This window comes from Plectropomus leopardus, chromosome 20, assembly GCF_026936395.1.
Source record: "Plectropomus leopardus strain MGB_pleo_1.0 chromosome 20, ASM2693639v1, whole genome shotgun sequence".
NCBI lineage: Eukaryota > Metazoa > Chordata > Actinopteri > Perciformes > Serranidae > Plectropomus > Plectropomus leopardus.
In genome coordinates, this window is record NC_142195.1 from 11,854,354 (window position 1) to 11,870,106 (window position 15,753).

The 15,753-nt window shown below is 37.8% G+C and overlaps 1 protein-coding gene across 1 annotated transcript; it reads right to left on the reverse strand.

Annotated features, from left to right (window-relative positions):
- Positions 1-5,682: 5,682 nt before the first annotated feature.
- Positions 5,683-14,903, reverse strand: LOC121959789 (inactive phospholipid phosphatase 7). Its single transcript, XM_042509278.2, has 3 exons — positions 14,524-14,903; positions 13,615-14,365; positions 5,683-7,177 (listed from the first exon to the last, which is right to left on the reverse strand). Exons 2-3 carry the CDS (start codon positions 14,102-14,104, stop codon positions 6,789-6,791), a joined length of 879 nt encoding a protein of 292 aa, XP_042365212.1. The 5' UTR covers positions 14,105-14,365; positions 14,524-14,903; the 3' UTR covers positions 5,683-6,788.
- Between the last annotated feature and the right edge of the window lie 850 nt (positions 14,904-15,753).

A 15,753-nucleotide genomic window follows, 5' to 3' on the forward strand; every position in this document is an offset into this window, starting at 1 on the left:
GAACATAAGACAAACTAGGGTATGGAATTAAGATCAAATTAAAACAAGAGGACAAACAATGCAAGATGCTGGACACAAAATTTCAATCTAAACTGTTAAAAAAAATAAAGAGGCCAAAAACAACAGTAATAAAAGCAATAAAACCATAAAATAAAACAAAACATAATGTCTATATTGTGAACTGTCGCACATCCCCTGATTTGGTCAAGAGGCTATTTTTTCACCTTATGCACATACTGTTCAGCTCTCTCATTATATTCTACAAATTTGTAATTTGTTTTTTTTTGTTTGTTTTTTTTTTGTTATTGACTTTTGCAATACTCTGCCTATATTTTTCTTTTGCTTGCACAAAAACAAAGAAGTACATCCACTTTTCGTTTACTCTATTTTTGGATTGGTATGCCTTTTGAACTTCATTTATATATCCTGTTTATCCAAAGAGCAGTGTAATTTGTCTCTCATTCATCCATTCAGGATGAAATCTCTGACCATGATACTCACTGGTTTGTTGCCACATTGTATCTTCTTTTTAAAAAAGGTTCATTTTGTTCTGCACAAAGTTCAATTTGTGGTCCAAGATGCTTTTATTATTTTTCTAAATTGACTGTCAAACTTCAGAGCCAGGAGAATTACATAGACATGAATAAGCTGTTTATGAGGCTTACCTAGTTATGATTATAACTGGAATTTGGTGTTTACATGAGCTCAGAGAAAATGTGCTGGCCTCTGCCGGGATTGTCCCTTTTTACTGACTCTTTGTGATATTCATGAGCAGGATGACAGGGCACTGCTGGTTTGGTGGCCTCAGAATTGCATGCTTTTTGAAGATAATGTGGTTCAGTTGGCTAGATCAGAAAGTGGCCTCCAGAAGGCACTGCGGTGGTTTGCAGCAGAGAGTAAAGCGGTTTGGAATAGAGTCAGTATGTCTGAGGCCATGGATCTGTGTTGGAATAAAAACCCGGGGTTTGGAGTGAATCACTGCCCCAAGTAAAGGAGCTCAAGTATCCCTGGGTCTTGTTCCTGAGTGAGGGTCAAACAGAGCGAGAGATGGACAGGCATTTTGACGCGATGTTATCAGTAATGCAGAGGCTGTTCTAGATCATTGTGGGGAAAGGGGGCATCCAAATCCCTTGATTTACAAATTAATCTATATTCAGACCCTCACCTATGGTCATTAGCTTTGAGAAGTGACTGAAAAAATGAGATGACACATACAAGCAGCTGCAATGAGTTTGTAATGTAATAAATGATAAGCGACCACAGGACTTTTTTGATCAAGCAGTGTACATAAGAGGGCATCATAACCATTTGATGGGACAAGCCAGTTCAGGATACCTTTCACCGGCTAGACCAACAACAGATCTACTCAAATCAATAGTAATATACAGAGCTATTATGGGATGGAACTCTCTGCCAAACCATACTGTGACAAGAAATACCAGAGCTGCTTTCAAGAGAGCTATAACGGAATACTTTAATTTATGGATATACAGAAATATAGTAATATATCAATATATATCTCTATAGATGTTCACATATAGTAATAAGTAATTTTCATAGTAATAATTAACAATAAGTAAATAAATAAATAAGTGCATGATTATTAATATGTATAATATTATTAACAGGAAAACAGTAGATGAATCATCCTGCCTACTGACTTCTCTACTTTTCTTTTATTGTTTCATTGTTTTTGTCGCTGTTTTGTCGTTAAATTGATGCTGTTTCAGTTTGAGGATGGAGATTTGAAAAATAAAGGGGTTTCAGAATGTATATAATGTTGATAATTGTGTTTGTTAATGTATTGTGTTATATCTGTGTTGGACCCCAGGATCAATAGCTAATGTTACAGTATAAGCTAATGGGGGTCCAAATAAACTGATAAACTTCTTCGTGTGTCTGGGCTTCGCCTTAGAGATTGGGTGAAAACCTCAGACATCTGGAGGGAGCTCGCAGTAAAGCTGCTCCTCCTTCATGTCAAAATGGGCCAGTTGAGGTGGTTCGGTTAGACTCCTCGGTGCCTCCCATCAGAGGTTTTTCCTGGCATGTCCAACAGGTGTTAGGCCTCGGAGTAAACCCAGAACACACTAGAGAGATAATATATCTCATCTGGCCTGGGAGCGCCTCAGGATCCCTCAGCTAGAGAGCTGGAAAACGTTATTGGGTTGAGGAACATCTGGAATACACTTACACTCATTAATACACAAACTGAAGGATCTGAGGGGATTACATTTCACAGGAACTGTATATTAAATGATTGATTGTGACAAATAAATGGATTAACAGCTTGATTGAGTGATTCAGTGATTAATTCAGTGACTGATTGTTATCTTGCTTAGACTCTCTTATCTCTTTTACTGTAGATCTGTGTCTTTTATCATGTTTTTATATTTTATTGCTCTTTAAAGCACTTTGAATCGCCCTGTTCCTCTAGAATCCTCTAGAGGGAGCACTTGTCTTACTCTTCAGCCTTTCAAAAAGCTTCAAATATCTCTGTTATGCACCAACTACTGCATGTTTTTTTTTCTTTTTTACACAAAAAGAGTAACATTGGTGTTGCTCAGCAAAAACATTTAAAAAGTAGAAAAGTGGCATTTGCATACTGTATATTTGAACTAGAGCTGCAACTATCACCCCACTGTCATTTTTGTCTAAAACGCTCTTGTATAGTTTTTATTTTATATTTTCATCTTAGTTTATGTAGCTTTTGTTATTTATTTCAGTTACTTTTGCACTTATCTGTATCTATTACTGCCTTTGTATTGCTGCAGCCAAATTTCCTTGAAGGTCAATAAATTAGTATCTAAGTGGAAAAAAATGATGAATTAACATGAATGATGTTGTTAAAAAAGGGGGAAATAAAGAAATAAAATTAGCATAAATGTTTCTCCAACAGTTAACAGTAGGCCAATAAAATGTGTTTACAGCATGCCACTAAAAACATAATTCACTCTAGTAATTAGGACCGAACTTCTTTAAAGCAGCTATCTTGCAGATAAGACACAGCGTGCAATGCTTTGAAGGGTGATCTAATAGAGAGTAGTTTTTTATCCTAACAAAGGAACATTTTTAAAATACCTAAGAAAATGAGGAAATGCAAATGTCACTGACAATCACCAGAAGAATACCTGATTGACATTGCAACATGCTCAGAGCTACATACCTACATGACACATAGAGGTCAGTGGCACCTGGAGAGTTGTGTTGTCTAATGTTTCCTCCAAGCATGAAACAAACAGAACATAAAGACACAACAGTAGAAAGTGTGTCGTCTGTTGAGTCAGTGCATGTGAACCCTGCAGAAACAGGCCTGCAAGTACTATCAGCACTGACTCACAGGGATATTTTGGGTTGATGTTATGCAGCATTGTAGGGGCCTTAATTTGGTGCAAAATCACACAAACCTGTAACCTGGGTAGAGCTCTCTAATTTGGCTATGTTGCTCATGATTTCTTAGGGAGCAAATAATCCTATAGAAGCTATACCAGTTTTCTTGAGCTGCATTCAGGTGACTTGATTTAAACCTTTGAAATGTGAGCAAATTGATTTGATTTCTTTCAAAAACATGGTAAAAAAAAAGGCAACCAGGAACTTCTCATGAAATGTCTTGCAAATATTAAGAAAACTATATTTACAACAATCACAATTATATGTGTAAAGTTAAGTTACAGAAAAAATATATACATTATTATAATTATTATGATAAATAAAAAATAATAATTTATATTATTATTTAAATTGACCAATTAAAAAAACTTTTACTTAAAAAAAAATCAGGTAGTTTTTCTTTTCTTTTATTTATTTTTTAATTAATTCCTTGCTTTTTTCTGGTTATTTTTTTCTTAAGTTGGTCATTGCCTTCTGTCCATGTTTTTGGAGGAAGTCCAGCCAATTTGCTCAGGTTTCAAAGGGTTAAATGTGTTTATGTTAAAGTTTTTTCAGATGCTGGGATTGATAATTCTGTAGTTGAACTTTATCTCAACCCAAATTTCAAAATACAGTCTGTGTTTGCAGCAGCAGTACTTCATGTCAGAGTAACAAATTTACAGTTTGATCTTAAGGAGGACAAAATCCATTCTGACCCACACTTTTTCAAACTTTGAGCCCATAAAAGCTTATTAAGTGTCTGCAGTCTTCATCATTTCTGTCTCTGCTAGTCTACACAGCTCAATCAAAACTTTTTTTTTTTTAATGACACAACATGTGCTCTAAATGTGCATTAAATGTTTGACATCTTTTTTTGGAACCACACACAAACACAAACAGGTGACACATAATAATCTCTGAGTGCTGAAACTCTGCCCTCCGATTCTTTCTGCCTGGAAGTATTTTAAAAACAGTTTCAGTTCCTGCTATTTAAACAGTTTCAGAGCACACACCATTGCATTGGTGTCGTTTCCTGTAAGATTGTTCTGTGGTAAGAGTAGTGTGACAGGAAACTGGTGTCAAAGGTGAAGACACACAAATGTGTCAAAAATATTGTGGCATCAGTAGATTAATGTTTGCTCTCTCTGTCAAGTAAAATATTTGATCTAAAATTGTATGAAAGCGGTAAATAGGTGACCATTAACATTTTAAACCCTGAGCAAACTGGCTTGATTTCTTGTAAGAGCATAAGGACAATGAGCAAAATAAGAAAAAAAAAATTAGCAAGAGTAACAATTAGCAACTAGTAACAATTGTTTTTAAAAAAAATTACCAAATTATCAGAAAAGAAAGAAAAGGAAAGAAAATCAAGAAAAGTAAAAAGTAAAAAGAACAACAAAACAAACATGAAAGGACCCCTCAAAAAAGTTGTTAAAGGTAATTATAATTCTGAAACATAATTTTAAATATGTACATATGATTATTATAAATGTAATTTTCTGGCCTTTTTTCACTTGCTTTATTATTTAAAAAAATAAAAATACAAAAATCTAAAGTCTTGCAATTTGCAGGACACTTCATGTCCAGTTGCTCATTATCTTTTATAATTTTTTCAAGAAGAAATCAAACCAATATGCTCAGGGATCAAAGGTCTAAATACCTGTAAAAGGAGTCTGAATGCAGCACAAGATAAGTGATGTCAGTCCAGGTTTGAAAGGGTTAAACAAAGACTGAAACACTATCTGTTGTTGAAACCACTCATACTTAAAGTCAAGTGAACCCTACTTTGCATACTGCAGAGTGCTCTTATGACCGTGCAGTTGCATTGAGATGAAATAGAGGAACTTCACAGTTCTATTTTAGTTTGATCTCAGTATATAATGGTACTTCATGTAAAGTTTATTCTTTTTCTGTGCAATAATAGAACGCGTGTATATCACCTCCGCCCTGTAGTTTACCACAGAAAGAGTGTAATGACAAAATCAGAGCTGTGTCATCACTTTGCGTTACACACTTCTGTATTCTTTTGCTGACCAGGTTGTGAACCATGTGAGGCTTTATAGTCCATGTGATTTCTAAAGCTATCAAAACATTTTTTGCCAAAAAGTCGCCTTATAGGATGAATAACTGGTTATTGAGTGTCATTCAAATTGCAATTAAAATTTTTGAAAAACCTTGTATTGTAGATGGTCTTGCAGATGAAAAAAAAGGAATATTAATGAATATAAAACCTTACATTTTGACAGTTATTTGCATCTTTATATCCACACCTAAATATCCAAATAATACAAATAAGAAAACACAAAGGCATACATGTTTTACCGACAGCCCACCTCCTTTATTGAGATGGAAAAAAACAAAAACAAAAACAGAGTGAAAACATGACATACAGGTCCCTGTACAGAATAAAACAAACTCATGTACACAAAACTGTATTTACACACCAAACCACAAAAAATTGCTACAAAAAAACAGCAGGTTTCATTCAAAATTCCATAAGAAACACATTCCAAAAAAAGGTATAACTTATCCAAAACTTGACTTGTTTTTTGGGGCACCGAATCAGCATTGCTGACGAACCATAAGCATCTGTTAGGCTGAAGGAGCTGAAGAGAAGCATCTGCTATAAAAGATTTTAAAAAAGAACTTATTAAATCATACATGGCATGTTGAAAGAAAAATATTAAATTCTGCGCATGACATTTGTTTTACACAAGCAGCTAAAATTAGTGGCATCAACATAAGCTCATATTAAGAATTCAGTAAGCAGAACAGAATCCCATCCGAAATATACAAACATAATAGTCATGCCAATGAGGAGCAATGTGGAATATCCAAATCACAAATACTTTATACATTTTAGTGTTACACCCAATAATACAGCCTTACACCAAACTCTATTCAGTGCTCAACGTGGTAGAAGTGTTTTAATGTCCCCAAAAAAAAAGAAAAAAAGAGGAAGAGGTAGCAGGAAGAGAGGAAGCAAAAGGAGGTAAGTTGGCAAAGAGGAAGTGATATACAGTCTCAAGAGGGAATTTGTTGAAAAGAGTTTCAGTTAAGGATGATGTTTTGAAAGAAACACCTTCAGAAATCTGGCACATACATTTTCAGTTTGCAATTGTCATAATTTTCACATTATTATTAGTACTTAACTGAAATGAAGGAGCAGCAGAGGTGTGTTTTAGTCAGTTTGACTGAAGATGCTAGGATTTGTGAAGCATTATGAAGGTCTTGTAATGTGTTGTGACCTGCCGGTCTTGGGCCTAACATGCAAGCCAACACCTGATTCCAAATATGAATGATTCCCTGCTTACATAAGAACTTCGGACCCTTGCAAAAATAACTTCATAAGACCGTAAGTCCTTGACACTGCAGGAATAGTGTATTAATAAACCTTGCTAGTCTACCTTCATATCAAAAACTCAGAAAAAGGGGCTCCAGCTGAGCGTGCTGATGGAAATAAGAGTCTGACAGGTGCTCGATGAGAGCCACACCGTCTCCATCAAGCTAAAGTGGAGCATGCCCAGCGCAAAGCCACACACCATATCAGTTAGGTGGTGTTTCCCCAGCAGCACCCGGGACATGCCCACCAGGAGGGCCCACAGGACCAACAGGATGCGCAGCGGCACAGCCAGGACCAGGTGCGACAGCAGAAACTTGGAGACCATGGCGGCCCGGCTGGCATGAGCAGCGGGAAAGGAGTAAATATCCATGGCAACACAGTCCATGAAGCCTGGTGTCATCTCCCAGGGGCCCCTGCGCTTCACCAGTCTTTGGACTCCTGCCACGGTCATGACGTCAAGAATGAGGGCTGTTGAGAAACAAAAAAACGAGTTAAAAAAAAAATGCCGTTCACATGCTACAACATGCTACAAAAATGAATATTCTTTACTTAAAAGAAGTTGACTTGCCCTGTAGCACCACCATGAGATTCACATTTGTGTTTTGGGGTAATATTTTTCAACAACTAAATTGCTGTGACATTTGGTACAGACATTCACGTGGCCCCCTGGATGAAATGTAATAACTTTGTTATCCCCATCACCAACTCAGCATTTTAAATTGTTCAGAACTAAATGCCAAGCAGCAATGTCCAAGGATGAAAAATGTAGCCAGTGTGGAAGTGCTAAAAACTGCAATTCATCAAATGGCCATTTGAGGCTGGCTCCAAAACAGTATAAATCCCCATAGACCCCCATGTTAAAATACCCAACTTTAGTACCATGGGTACTCTGCCCATGCTACCCCAGCAGCCTGGGGTAGCATGAGCAGAGTAAAATTAATTCTGATTGGCCACGCCAGTTGCCACCTCATTATAATTGGCTATCTGCCGTGTTAGTTTGAACTGTACAATGAGTACATTGAATTTTCATTTATAGGTGCAATTCAGTCTTCAACCTGAGAAGCAGTAAAGAACCAGAGTGTCTTGTCTTTACATGCAAACACATTGATACAACCAGGGTTTCTGCAGCTTAAGGCAAATTAAATGAACCAAGAACAATTTTGTCAAACATTCATTATTGTTACATTCAGTGAAAAACGATAGATCTTGACAAGAATAGGGAAATATTTTGCATTTATTGGTGATGTTTATCACTTTTTTTTTGCATCACTCTGTGTATGGGATTATTCCTCTGCTTCCCAATTCCCATCATAAAGAGGGATTCTGTATTTTTTGGTTTGTTTTTAAAGTAGATGTTACCAATTATTTTGAGATTTTACAATGCCATGTCATAAAAAAAGCCATTCATAAAATCCTACTTCCAATGTCTGAGCATTTCTAAGTCTTGAAAAAAATGATTTAAGGCATTTTTAAACCAATTAAGGCCCTTTCTTTTAGATTATTGAATTGAATGCCTTTTAAGATTTTTTAAGGATCTGAGGGAACATTCCATACAACTGTTAAAAAGTTTGTTCACACAGCTTGTACTTCATGCCAACCCTGAGTACAGCCTCCCAGAGCTGGTAAATCTGTCAAGAATACTGGACCAAAGAATGAGGATCAGAGTACTATACAGATAAACAACATCTAAGAGTGGTCATAAGAGCACTGGCTCAGTGGACAGTGTGTCTTATCTGGACTTTATATGTTATGCAGAGTGTTTAAATAAAGCAGAAAACAACTACAGCACACATGTAAACAGTGACCAAGAATAACCAATAATGCTTACAATACTGAGAAGCATTGGCTTTGAGTCCACATGCCAGACATTTGCAGATGCCTTTTATAGCTCCATAACACTCCCAAAAATATCCCTACCATCGCCATCTTTCACCTTTGTTTAACTCTACCATCTTCACACACACTCAACCAGACACGCGCTAAATAACTGTCAGTTGTCTGACATATTGGTTATGCTGCCCTACTTCTCATTCCAGTCGCCCACTCCCTGTCCTAACGCAGACATTATTTTAAACTTTCACTCCAGTTTCTTACGGGCAGGCCCGCCAGGTGGAGGAAGAATCTAAATGCCAAAGGAAGAGATGAAGGGACACAGGAGAGGTGGGGGAGGAAGAAAAAAAGTTAAAACTACTTTAAACTGTGCAGGATATGAGCTAAGCAGACAATGGAAGTGTTGAGATGTGAGTGAGGAGTTTGCTGCAGGGCCCCGTGGTGCCCTCTGGCAGTCCACATCTGAAACGTACAGGGTGGAAGCAGAAGGTGAGCCAAGCAGTGAGGCATCATATTATCAGTAGTGAGGACAAGTCTGTTTGCGGTGCCCTTCAGCGGACTAAAGCAACAGTGATGATTCACTTTGTCTCAGTTGGACTGAGGGGATAAAGGTGCAAAACTCAATTTTTCATTTTGCCTGTTTTTTTTTCTGAAAAATCCCAGTCGTGTTATCTGAAAAAAAAACCTGCTCACAGATTTTGTGACCTCTTTGTCCCTGCCATAAATTGTGCTCTGCAGTGTCTGCTGTCAATGTAAAGAGTTTTTCAGTGTTCCAGGCTGTGAAACAGCGTCAGGACACACAACACAAACACAGTCAGCACAGTGTAATGACATATCTGAAGTCACTCAGCAGAGAGTTATTGATCTGGTTTTGAGCACTCTCCATCAGTGAGTCAGATCCTAAAGTTTGATTTCTAGTTTAAGAGGAGACTGCTTTGTTGAAAATAGAAACGGCACCTCCGAGAGGTGCAACAGGTGTGGGCAGGTAATTGCTCACGGATAAACATGCATTATGGTGGAATCCCACAATGCACATTGTTTCTCACTCTAGCATGCTAAGAAGAGGGAGCGCTAGAACAACTGTCATGCACTGTTTCCCCTGTCTTTCTTATTTCAGCTGGGCCAAGTCTGTAACAGACTCTGACTGACTAATATATAAATATACATACATACCAGGGCCCGACATAGACCTATTACTGAACAGGCTTAGCAGGCACAGGCCCAAGGGCCCAAAGTGTCAGGTTCCCCTGGCCTTCACCTGCAAAATGCCATTTGAAGTGACGCATATCAACAAAGACAACATTAACAAATGACCATTAGAAAATGCTAAAGAACTGCAATGAGACACAAAATAACTACAAAGAGGTACAAAAAGACTACAAAGAGACTCAAACAAACAAAAAAAGGAAAAACCATCACATCATCAAGTCTGTAGTTCTTGCTCCTATGTAGAGGTGGTGGGGTCTTTTGTATAACTTTGCCCCGGGACCCATTGTCTCATAATCCGCCAATGCACAGACCTTTTCTAAAGGCTACTATTCCTACTACTACTTTTTAATGTACTTTTACAAAAGTGTTCATATCAATGTTGATGATTCAAGATATTTAAAATTTCCTCGTCAGGACCAGTGATTTTCCATCTTTTAATCCCAAATAGACATCCCCTACCCAAAATTAAGATACAGCCACCTGTCTTGCTTCTATAGCAATATTAAGGTTGTGCGTTTGAAAATACCTCCTTAAACCATTAAAACCTACAATAACTGATCTTTTGGTCAGGTGGCTGCAGTGGAAACACAGCACTGACATATCATTACCTTTCATAAGACATGGCAAACTTCTGTAAAACACTGTCAACTGTAAAATAATTGATGGAATAATTCAACTGATGCGATATTCTCTTCCCTACCCTTCAGTGTATATCGAACAAATGATGCATATACAGTATATATTTCTTATTAAAAGTTTATACATATAAATAAAAGGCAGCATTGTAGCATATTACTCTATTTTATATTTCTAAAACTTTAAATACCAGTTACCAGTAGTATACCAGTACATGGCATAATGCGCATATTTCAATATTTTTTACATACTTTCATACTTCTTTACTTCTGGTTTCTACTTTCTTATAATTCTCTAAGCTTTACATCAGAGCCACAGTAATGGATCACAATTGTCCTTTGGGGACCAAAAAATAGATTTTGATGTCTGATTTACACATCCAGCAGTTAAGAAGAAACATTAGTATTTGAGTCATGTTTTTTACTCTCCTTAAAGCTTTTTTTTTGTCTCCCCCAACCATATCTACCACCTTAGCTACTAAATGCTCCACTATGTTCCCCAACTAGTCGCTACCTTTATGCCAGTTGATGCTGTGCACATAGCATATGTTAAGTTTTAGAGCATTTTTTGCTGAACAGTTGCCAGGTATGACCAAAAACTATACTGATCAGAGTGTGGAGAATGAACAACAGTTAAATTGTGGACTGCTGCACCACTAAAACTATATAAATGCCACTATAAATCTCCAAAGAGCTGGAGATTCGGTTGTAAATTCTCTGTGGTTTTGTCACTATGAGTGACTCCTTTCAATACATGTCATTTGATCCATCTTTAAAATAAAAAATATTTATCATAGCCCCTTAAATGATTGTGTATTACCAAGTTATTTGCCTAACAAGGTCAAGAGTTGTGCACAGGTAAGCCCCTTGAAATATAATGCTCAATAGTGAGCTATCTGTTCTGCCGAGCATGATGAAAAATTAATTAAAGACAACAGCTGTGTGAGCATGGCCTCATCATGTCTCTTTGTTCCTGTCACCACCCATGCAGGCCTCAGTACAGTACAGGAAGTTGGGCATTTTGAGGACACCACTCTGCCTCAATGGAGACACACACACAGAACAAGAAACCAGAAAACACTGAAGCAGAGCTACACCGCAGCTGATAAGGATGGGAACATCTGTGCAGTCAAGGTCGGCTTTGTGAGTCTAAAATGCTCAGTAGTCCTGCACACAGTCCCAGTTATTTCAAAACACTATATGGGAAATAATTTTGCACTGCACAGTTCATACGCTGGTGGCAGTGGGCTGAATTAAACCAAACCTGACAGGCCAGTCTTGACTGATTATTTTCCCGTTAGGTGAAAACAAAACACAATTTCACTCAGCATTAAATATTAATTTCCCACCCACTGTTCAGCATGTACATAGATTTTCTCCTGACAGACCTCAATAGACCAGAAATTATCCTGGGCCGACGAATAATGAACAAGCATTTGAGGCTGAACAATGTCCAAAACACAATACAACAGTGTCCTAAATCCAGAGATTTACTTGCTTCCAATCAGAGCTCAATGTAGCCACAGCCAGGAGATTTGTACTGTGTTTTTGTCAATAATCTGTGTTTGGGTCTGGACTGGGCATGTGAGTGTACCTGTGCTCTTGATACAGATCCTCAATTCATTCTGAATAGTTTGATCTCATCAGAAACTACGTAGCAGCAAGGAGAGGGCCAACATAATATCATGAACCATTGTGTAATGTGTAAAAACACTACCTTTGCATATATTTTTTTATTCTGAGTCAGTACTTTTTGCATGGCTATATTAGATTGTACTGTATTGTTAAACTACAAAATAGTGAAGCTAAAAGTGACATTGTCAAGTGCTGTGGATGGATGCAAGAAACAGTTTTCCCAAACAGTTTCCTTTACAAATTTTTGATAACACAGCATGAATAATTGATTTACAAATGGTCATTTTGTAGGTAAAGTATGCCTTTAAAGAAGAAAATGCAATATAATGACTCAACTTTTTAAATACACTTTACTGAACTAAAGTGGTACATGTTGGCATTCTGTCTTTCACTCCATGCAAAGTCTGAATTTGCTGCTTTTTACTATTGCTGAGGGACATTCAGCAGAATACTTATAATGTGTGGATCAAAACAATGATTAAGATGGGCCATTTCGTATCATAAAGTGTATAAGTTTGAAAACACAATCTGGTACCACACTCTAATCAGTCTTACTTTATGAGGTAAAGTTTTAGCTAATGGCTTTATAATGGTTACTAAATCATTTGCTAATACTTTATAGTAAGGTTGTATATTGGCAAGAATCTGGTGATATTTTGTGTATTATGATACATGGATTACGATTCAATTCATGGTATATAGCATTACACATCATAGCAGGAATGAACTTTTGTCTTTATCAGTAAAACAAGTAAAATAAAGATGCTTGCAGGATTATTTAGGTAAACAAATAAGATAATAAAAATGAATGAATAATTAAAAATCATTAGTGTTTTTGAGAATCAATACTGTGTCACAAAAAATTATGTAAAATAAATCCTAAAAACTCAGTTTTAGAATTTTCTTTGAAAAACCACCCCAAACTCTAAATTATAAAAAACAGAAATACCCCAAACCTCTCAAAATAATAAAAACAAAACCCACCAAAATACTCTAAATGATCAAAAAGAGGTGAAAACAAAAAACTCAAAAATATTTTAAAAAATAGAAAAAAAACCACACACACCCAAATCCTCAAACTTTAAAATAAAAAACATCCCAAAGATTTTAAATTATGAAAATAAAAACTCCCCCAAAATGACAATGATAGAAATAAATAAATTAAAATTTGAAAAAGAGGGGGATAACCACAAAATCACACACACACACATACACACACATACATAAGCTTAAATGTTAATCAAGACTGTAAGTAATTAATTTTAACATAGGTAATCCTTGCAACTGTATTTGTATAAACTGTTCCGTAATTTGATTGATAAAAAACATCATATTTTGTAAACTCTTGTCATGTTTGTATGCAAAAACCTTAACTTAAGTAACTTAAGCTGTCAGATAAATGAAGTAAAGTTAAAATTACAATATCCCCTCTGAAATGTAGTGGGGTAAAAGCATAAAGTGGCGTGAAAAGAAAGTACTCAAGTAAAGTACAAATACCTCAAATTTGATATAATAATAACTATATCTAAGTATAGTACTTGAATAAATGTACTTAATTACATCCCACCACTGGTGTTAAGTGTGATGTGCATTTACCCAGCAGCAGGTTGACCAGGACCTCTTGTCCAGCCAGAGTGTTACTCCTCGTGAGACACACGATAGTGCCAATGATCCACGTGATGCCGTGCCCTGTGAGCGCCAACAGGGCGACCATGGAGCGGCAGCCTCCCCAGGAGGAGGACGTGTAGGCGCATACCCCCATGCGCTTGGACAGACAGATGTCAATGGCGAGGAGGGAGTTCATCGCTATCCCCTTGAATGAAGGGTTGAGCTGCATGCAGTCCTCCTCTGGCATCTTGCTGGGCTCTCTCCTGTCCTTGCTGCCACTGTCGGTAGGTTCCTCACTCGGCTGGCTTGTTTGGTGCTTGATTTGACACGGTCTCCTCGCGCTGCCTCGGCTGTCAGAGGGGCCACCGCCTCCTCCGGCGCCGCCGCGGAGGGGCTGGTTCAGGGATATGAACTCAGGTCGGCTCAGGACGCTGTTTCTCTCCCGCGCCCTGGATCTCACATTGTAACTCGAGGGCATGTTTTGGATAGGGCCAAGTTCTCCTCTTTGGGTGCAACAACCGATTGTCAATCTCCGGATGATAATTGAAGTGAGTTCACCACACAGTGAAACGTCCCAGGATGAGCCCCCCCCCTACACCAGTCCTCCCCCTCCTCTGGCCTTAATAGATATATTTAGACCCACTGGAATGTGCGATGGCCATGCTGTTTATACCCATGCACGCTGGGAGAGTGCAGCTATTGAATGGCATCCGCCTCGGCCAATCCAGTGAAACCCGATCTACAGCATGGAGATAAAATAACAACATGAGCATCTCGTTACGACACATCATGGCACAACACAGCTAACAGGTGCTTTACTGCGTGTGCAGCTGAGAAAAACAGGCTCAGTGTAGCAAATGAGCAAGAAATACGTAAGACACGGTGTTGTCATCTTACCAAGCGAAGGATGAATATAAAGCATCACTCTACATCTGCCCCGCAGCCTCCATAAAGCCTCTGCTGTCCTGGCAGCGATCACCGGGGGATCAAGTAGCTCTTTAAAGCGTCGCAGGCAAAAAGCTGAAACAGTTAACAGCCAGCCAATATCAACAACAAAGGGTGCATACAAGGCAGCCCAGCCAGTGCAGCATTTAGGACTTCCGTGCGGATTTGACGTAAGTTACGCACGATCCCGATTCAAACTCCGCAGTGCGCTCTGCTGAGGAGCGGAGTTCTCCAAGGTGCTTAAACAGACAGCGGCAGGACAGAGGAGCTCTCTGTGATGTAAGCTTTACAGAGACACAGGGAGGATTGTCCAAGAGCTGTCATGCGAGTAAACAACAAGTAAATAAGAAAAAACGTAAACATTATAAATAAATACGTTTTTGGTTGTGTTTTTGGAGAATGGCCTATAATAAATGATAAATCACAGAAATAGAAGCTACTTTTCACATGACAAGGCAGCTAGGTATTGAAGGATTACAGAACAGGCCTACTGGGCACAGGTTGGATCCAAAGTTTCAGAGGGCCCCCTCTGGCCTTAACCTGAAAAATGTCACTCACATTAACACTTAGGCTCAAAATGACCATAGAGAGACCCAAAAGGCCACTGAGAGATGCAAATAGACACCAAATAATAACAAAAATAGGCAGAACCACAAAGAGACACAAAATAACAATACAAATAGACACAAAACAACAAAAGACAGAATTTCCCACAGACAGGCACTAAATGACAACTAAAGACGCAAAACAACAAAAAGACACAAAATGTCTTCAAAGATACACAAGATGACAAAAAGGGACACAAACTACTACAAGCAGACACAAAATTACTACAAAACACAGAAAAATGCATAGCGATTACAAAGACATGCAAAACAACAAAAAAAGCAAACCACCACAAAGTCTGTGTCTTGCTCCTAAAGGTAGAAATGCCTTTTTGCCTATCTGTGCCCAGGGGCCCATTATCTCATAATCTGTGCATGGCTATTGGAACAAATCACACTCGTAATAAAAATGTCATTTTCAGAGCATAGACTGTATTGGTTATTGATTACTTATGGTCACTGAATACAACATTATCCGGTCTTCACTGAAAGCTCTTTATAAAATCTAATAAACTTTATTGGCATGAATAATGATGTTGCGCTATATTCCCCAATCTTAATTACAGTTAGATATTAC

What these genes read in the sequence shown, in the direction of transcription:
- LOC121959789 (XM_042509278.2), bottom strand. Translation starts at nt 14,104, where the DNA reads ATGCCCTCGAGTTACAATGTGAGATCCAGGGCGCGGGAGAGAAACAGC. An exon ending in CCTGGTCAACCTGCTGCTGG is followed by an intron (nt 7,178 to 13,614) that starts GTAAATGCACAT and finishes GTTTCTCAACAG; the next exon opens with CCCTCATTCTTGACGTCATG.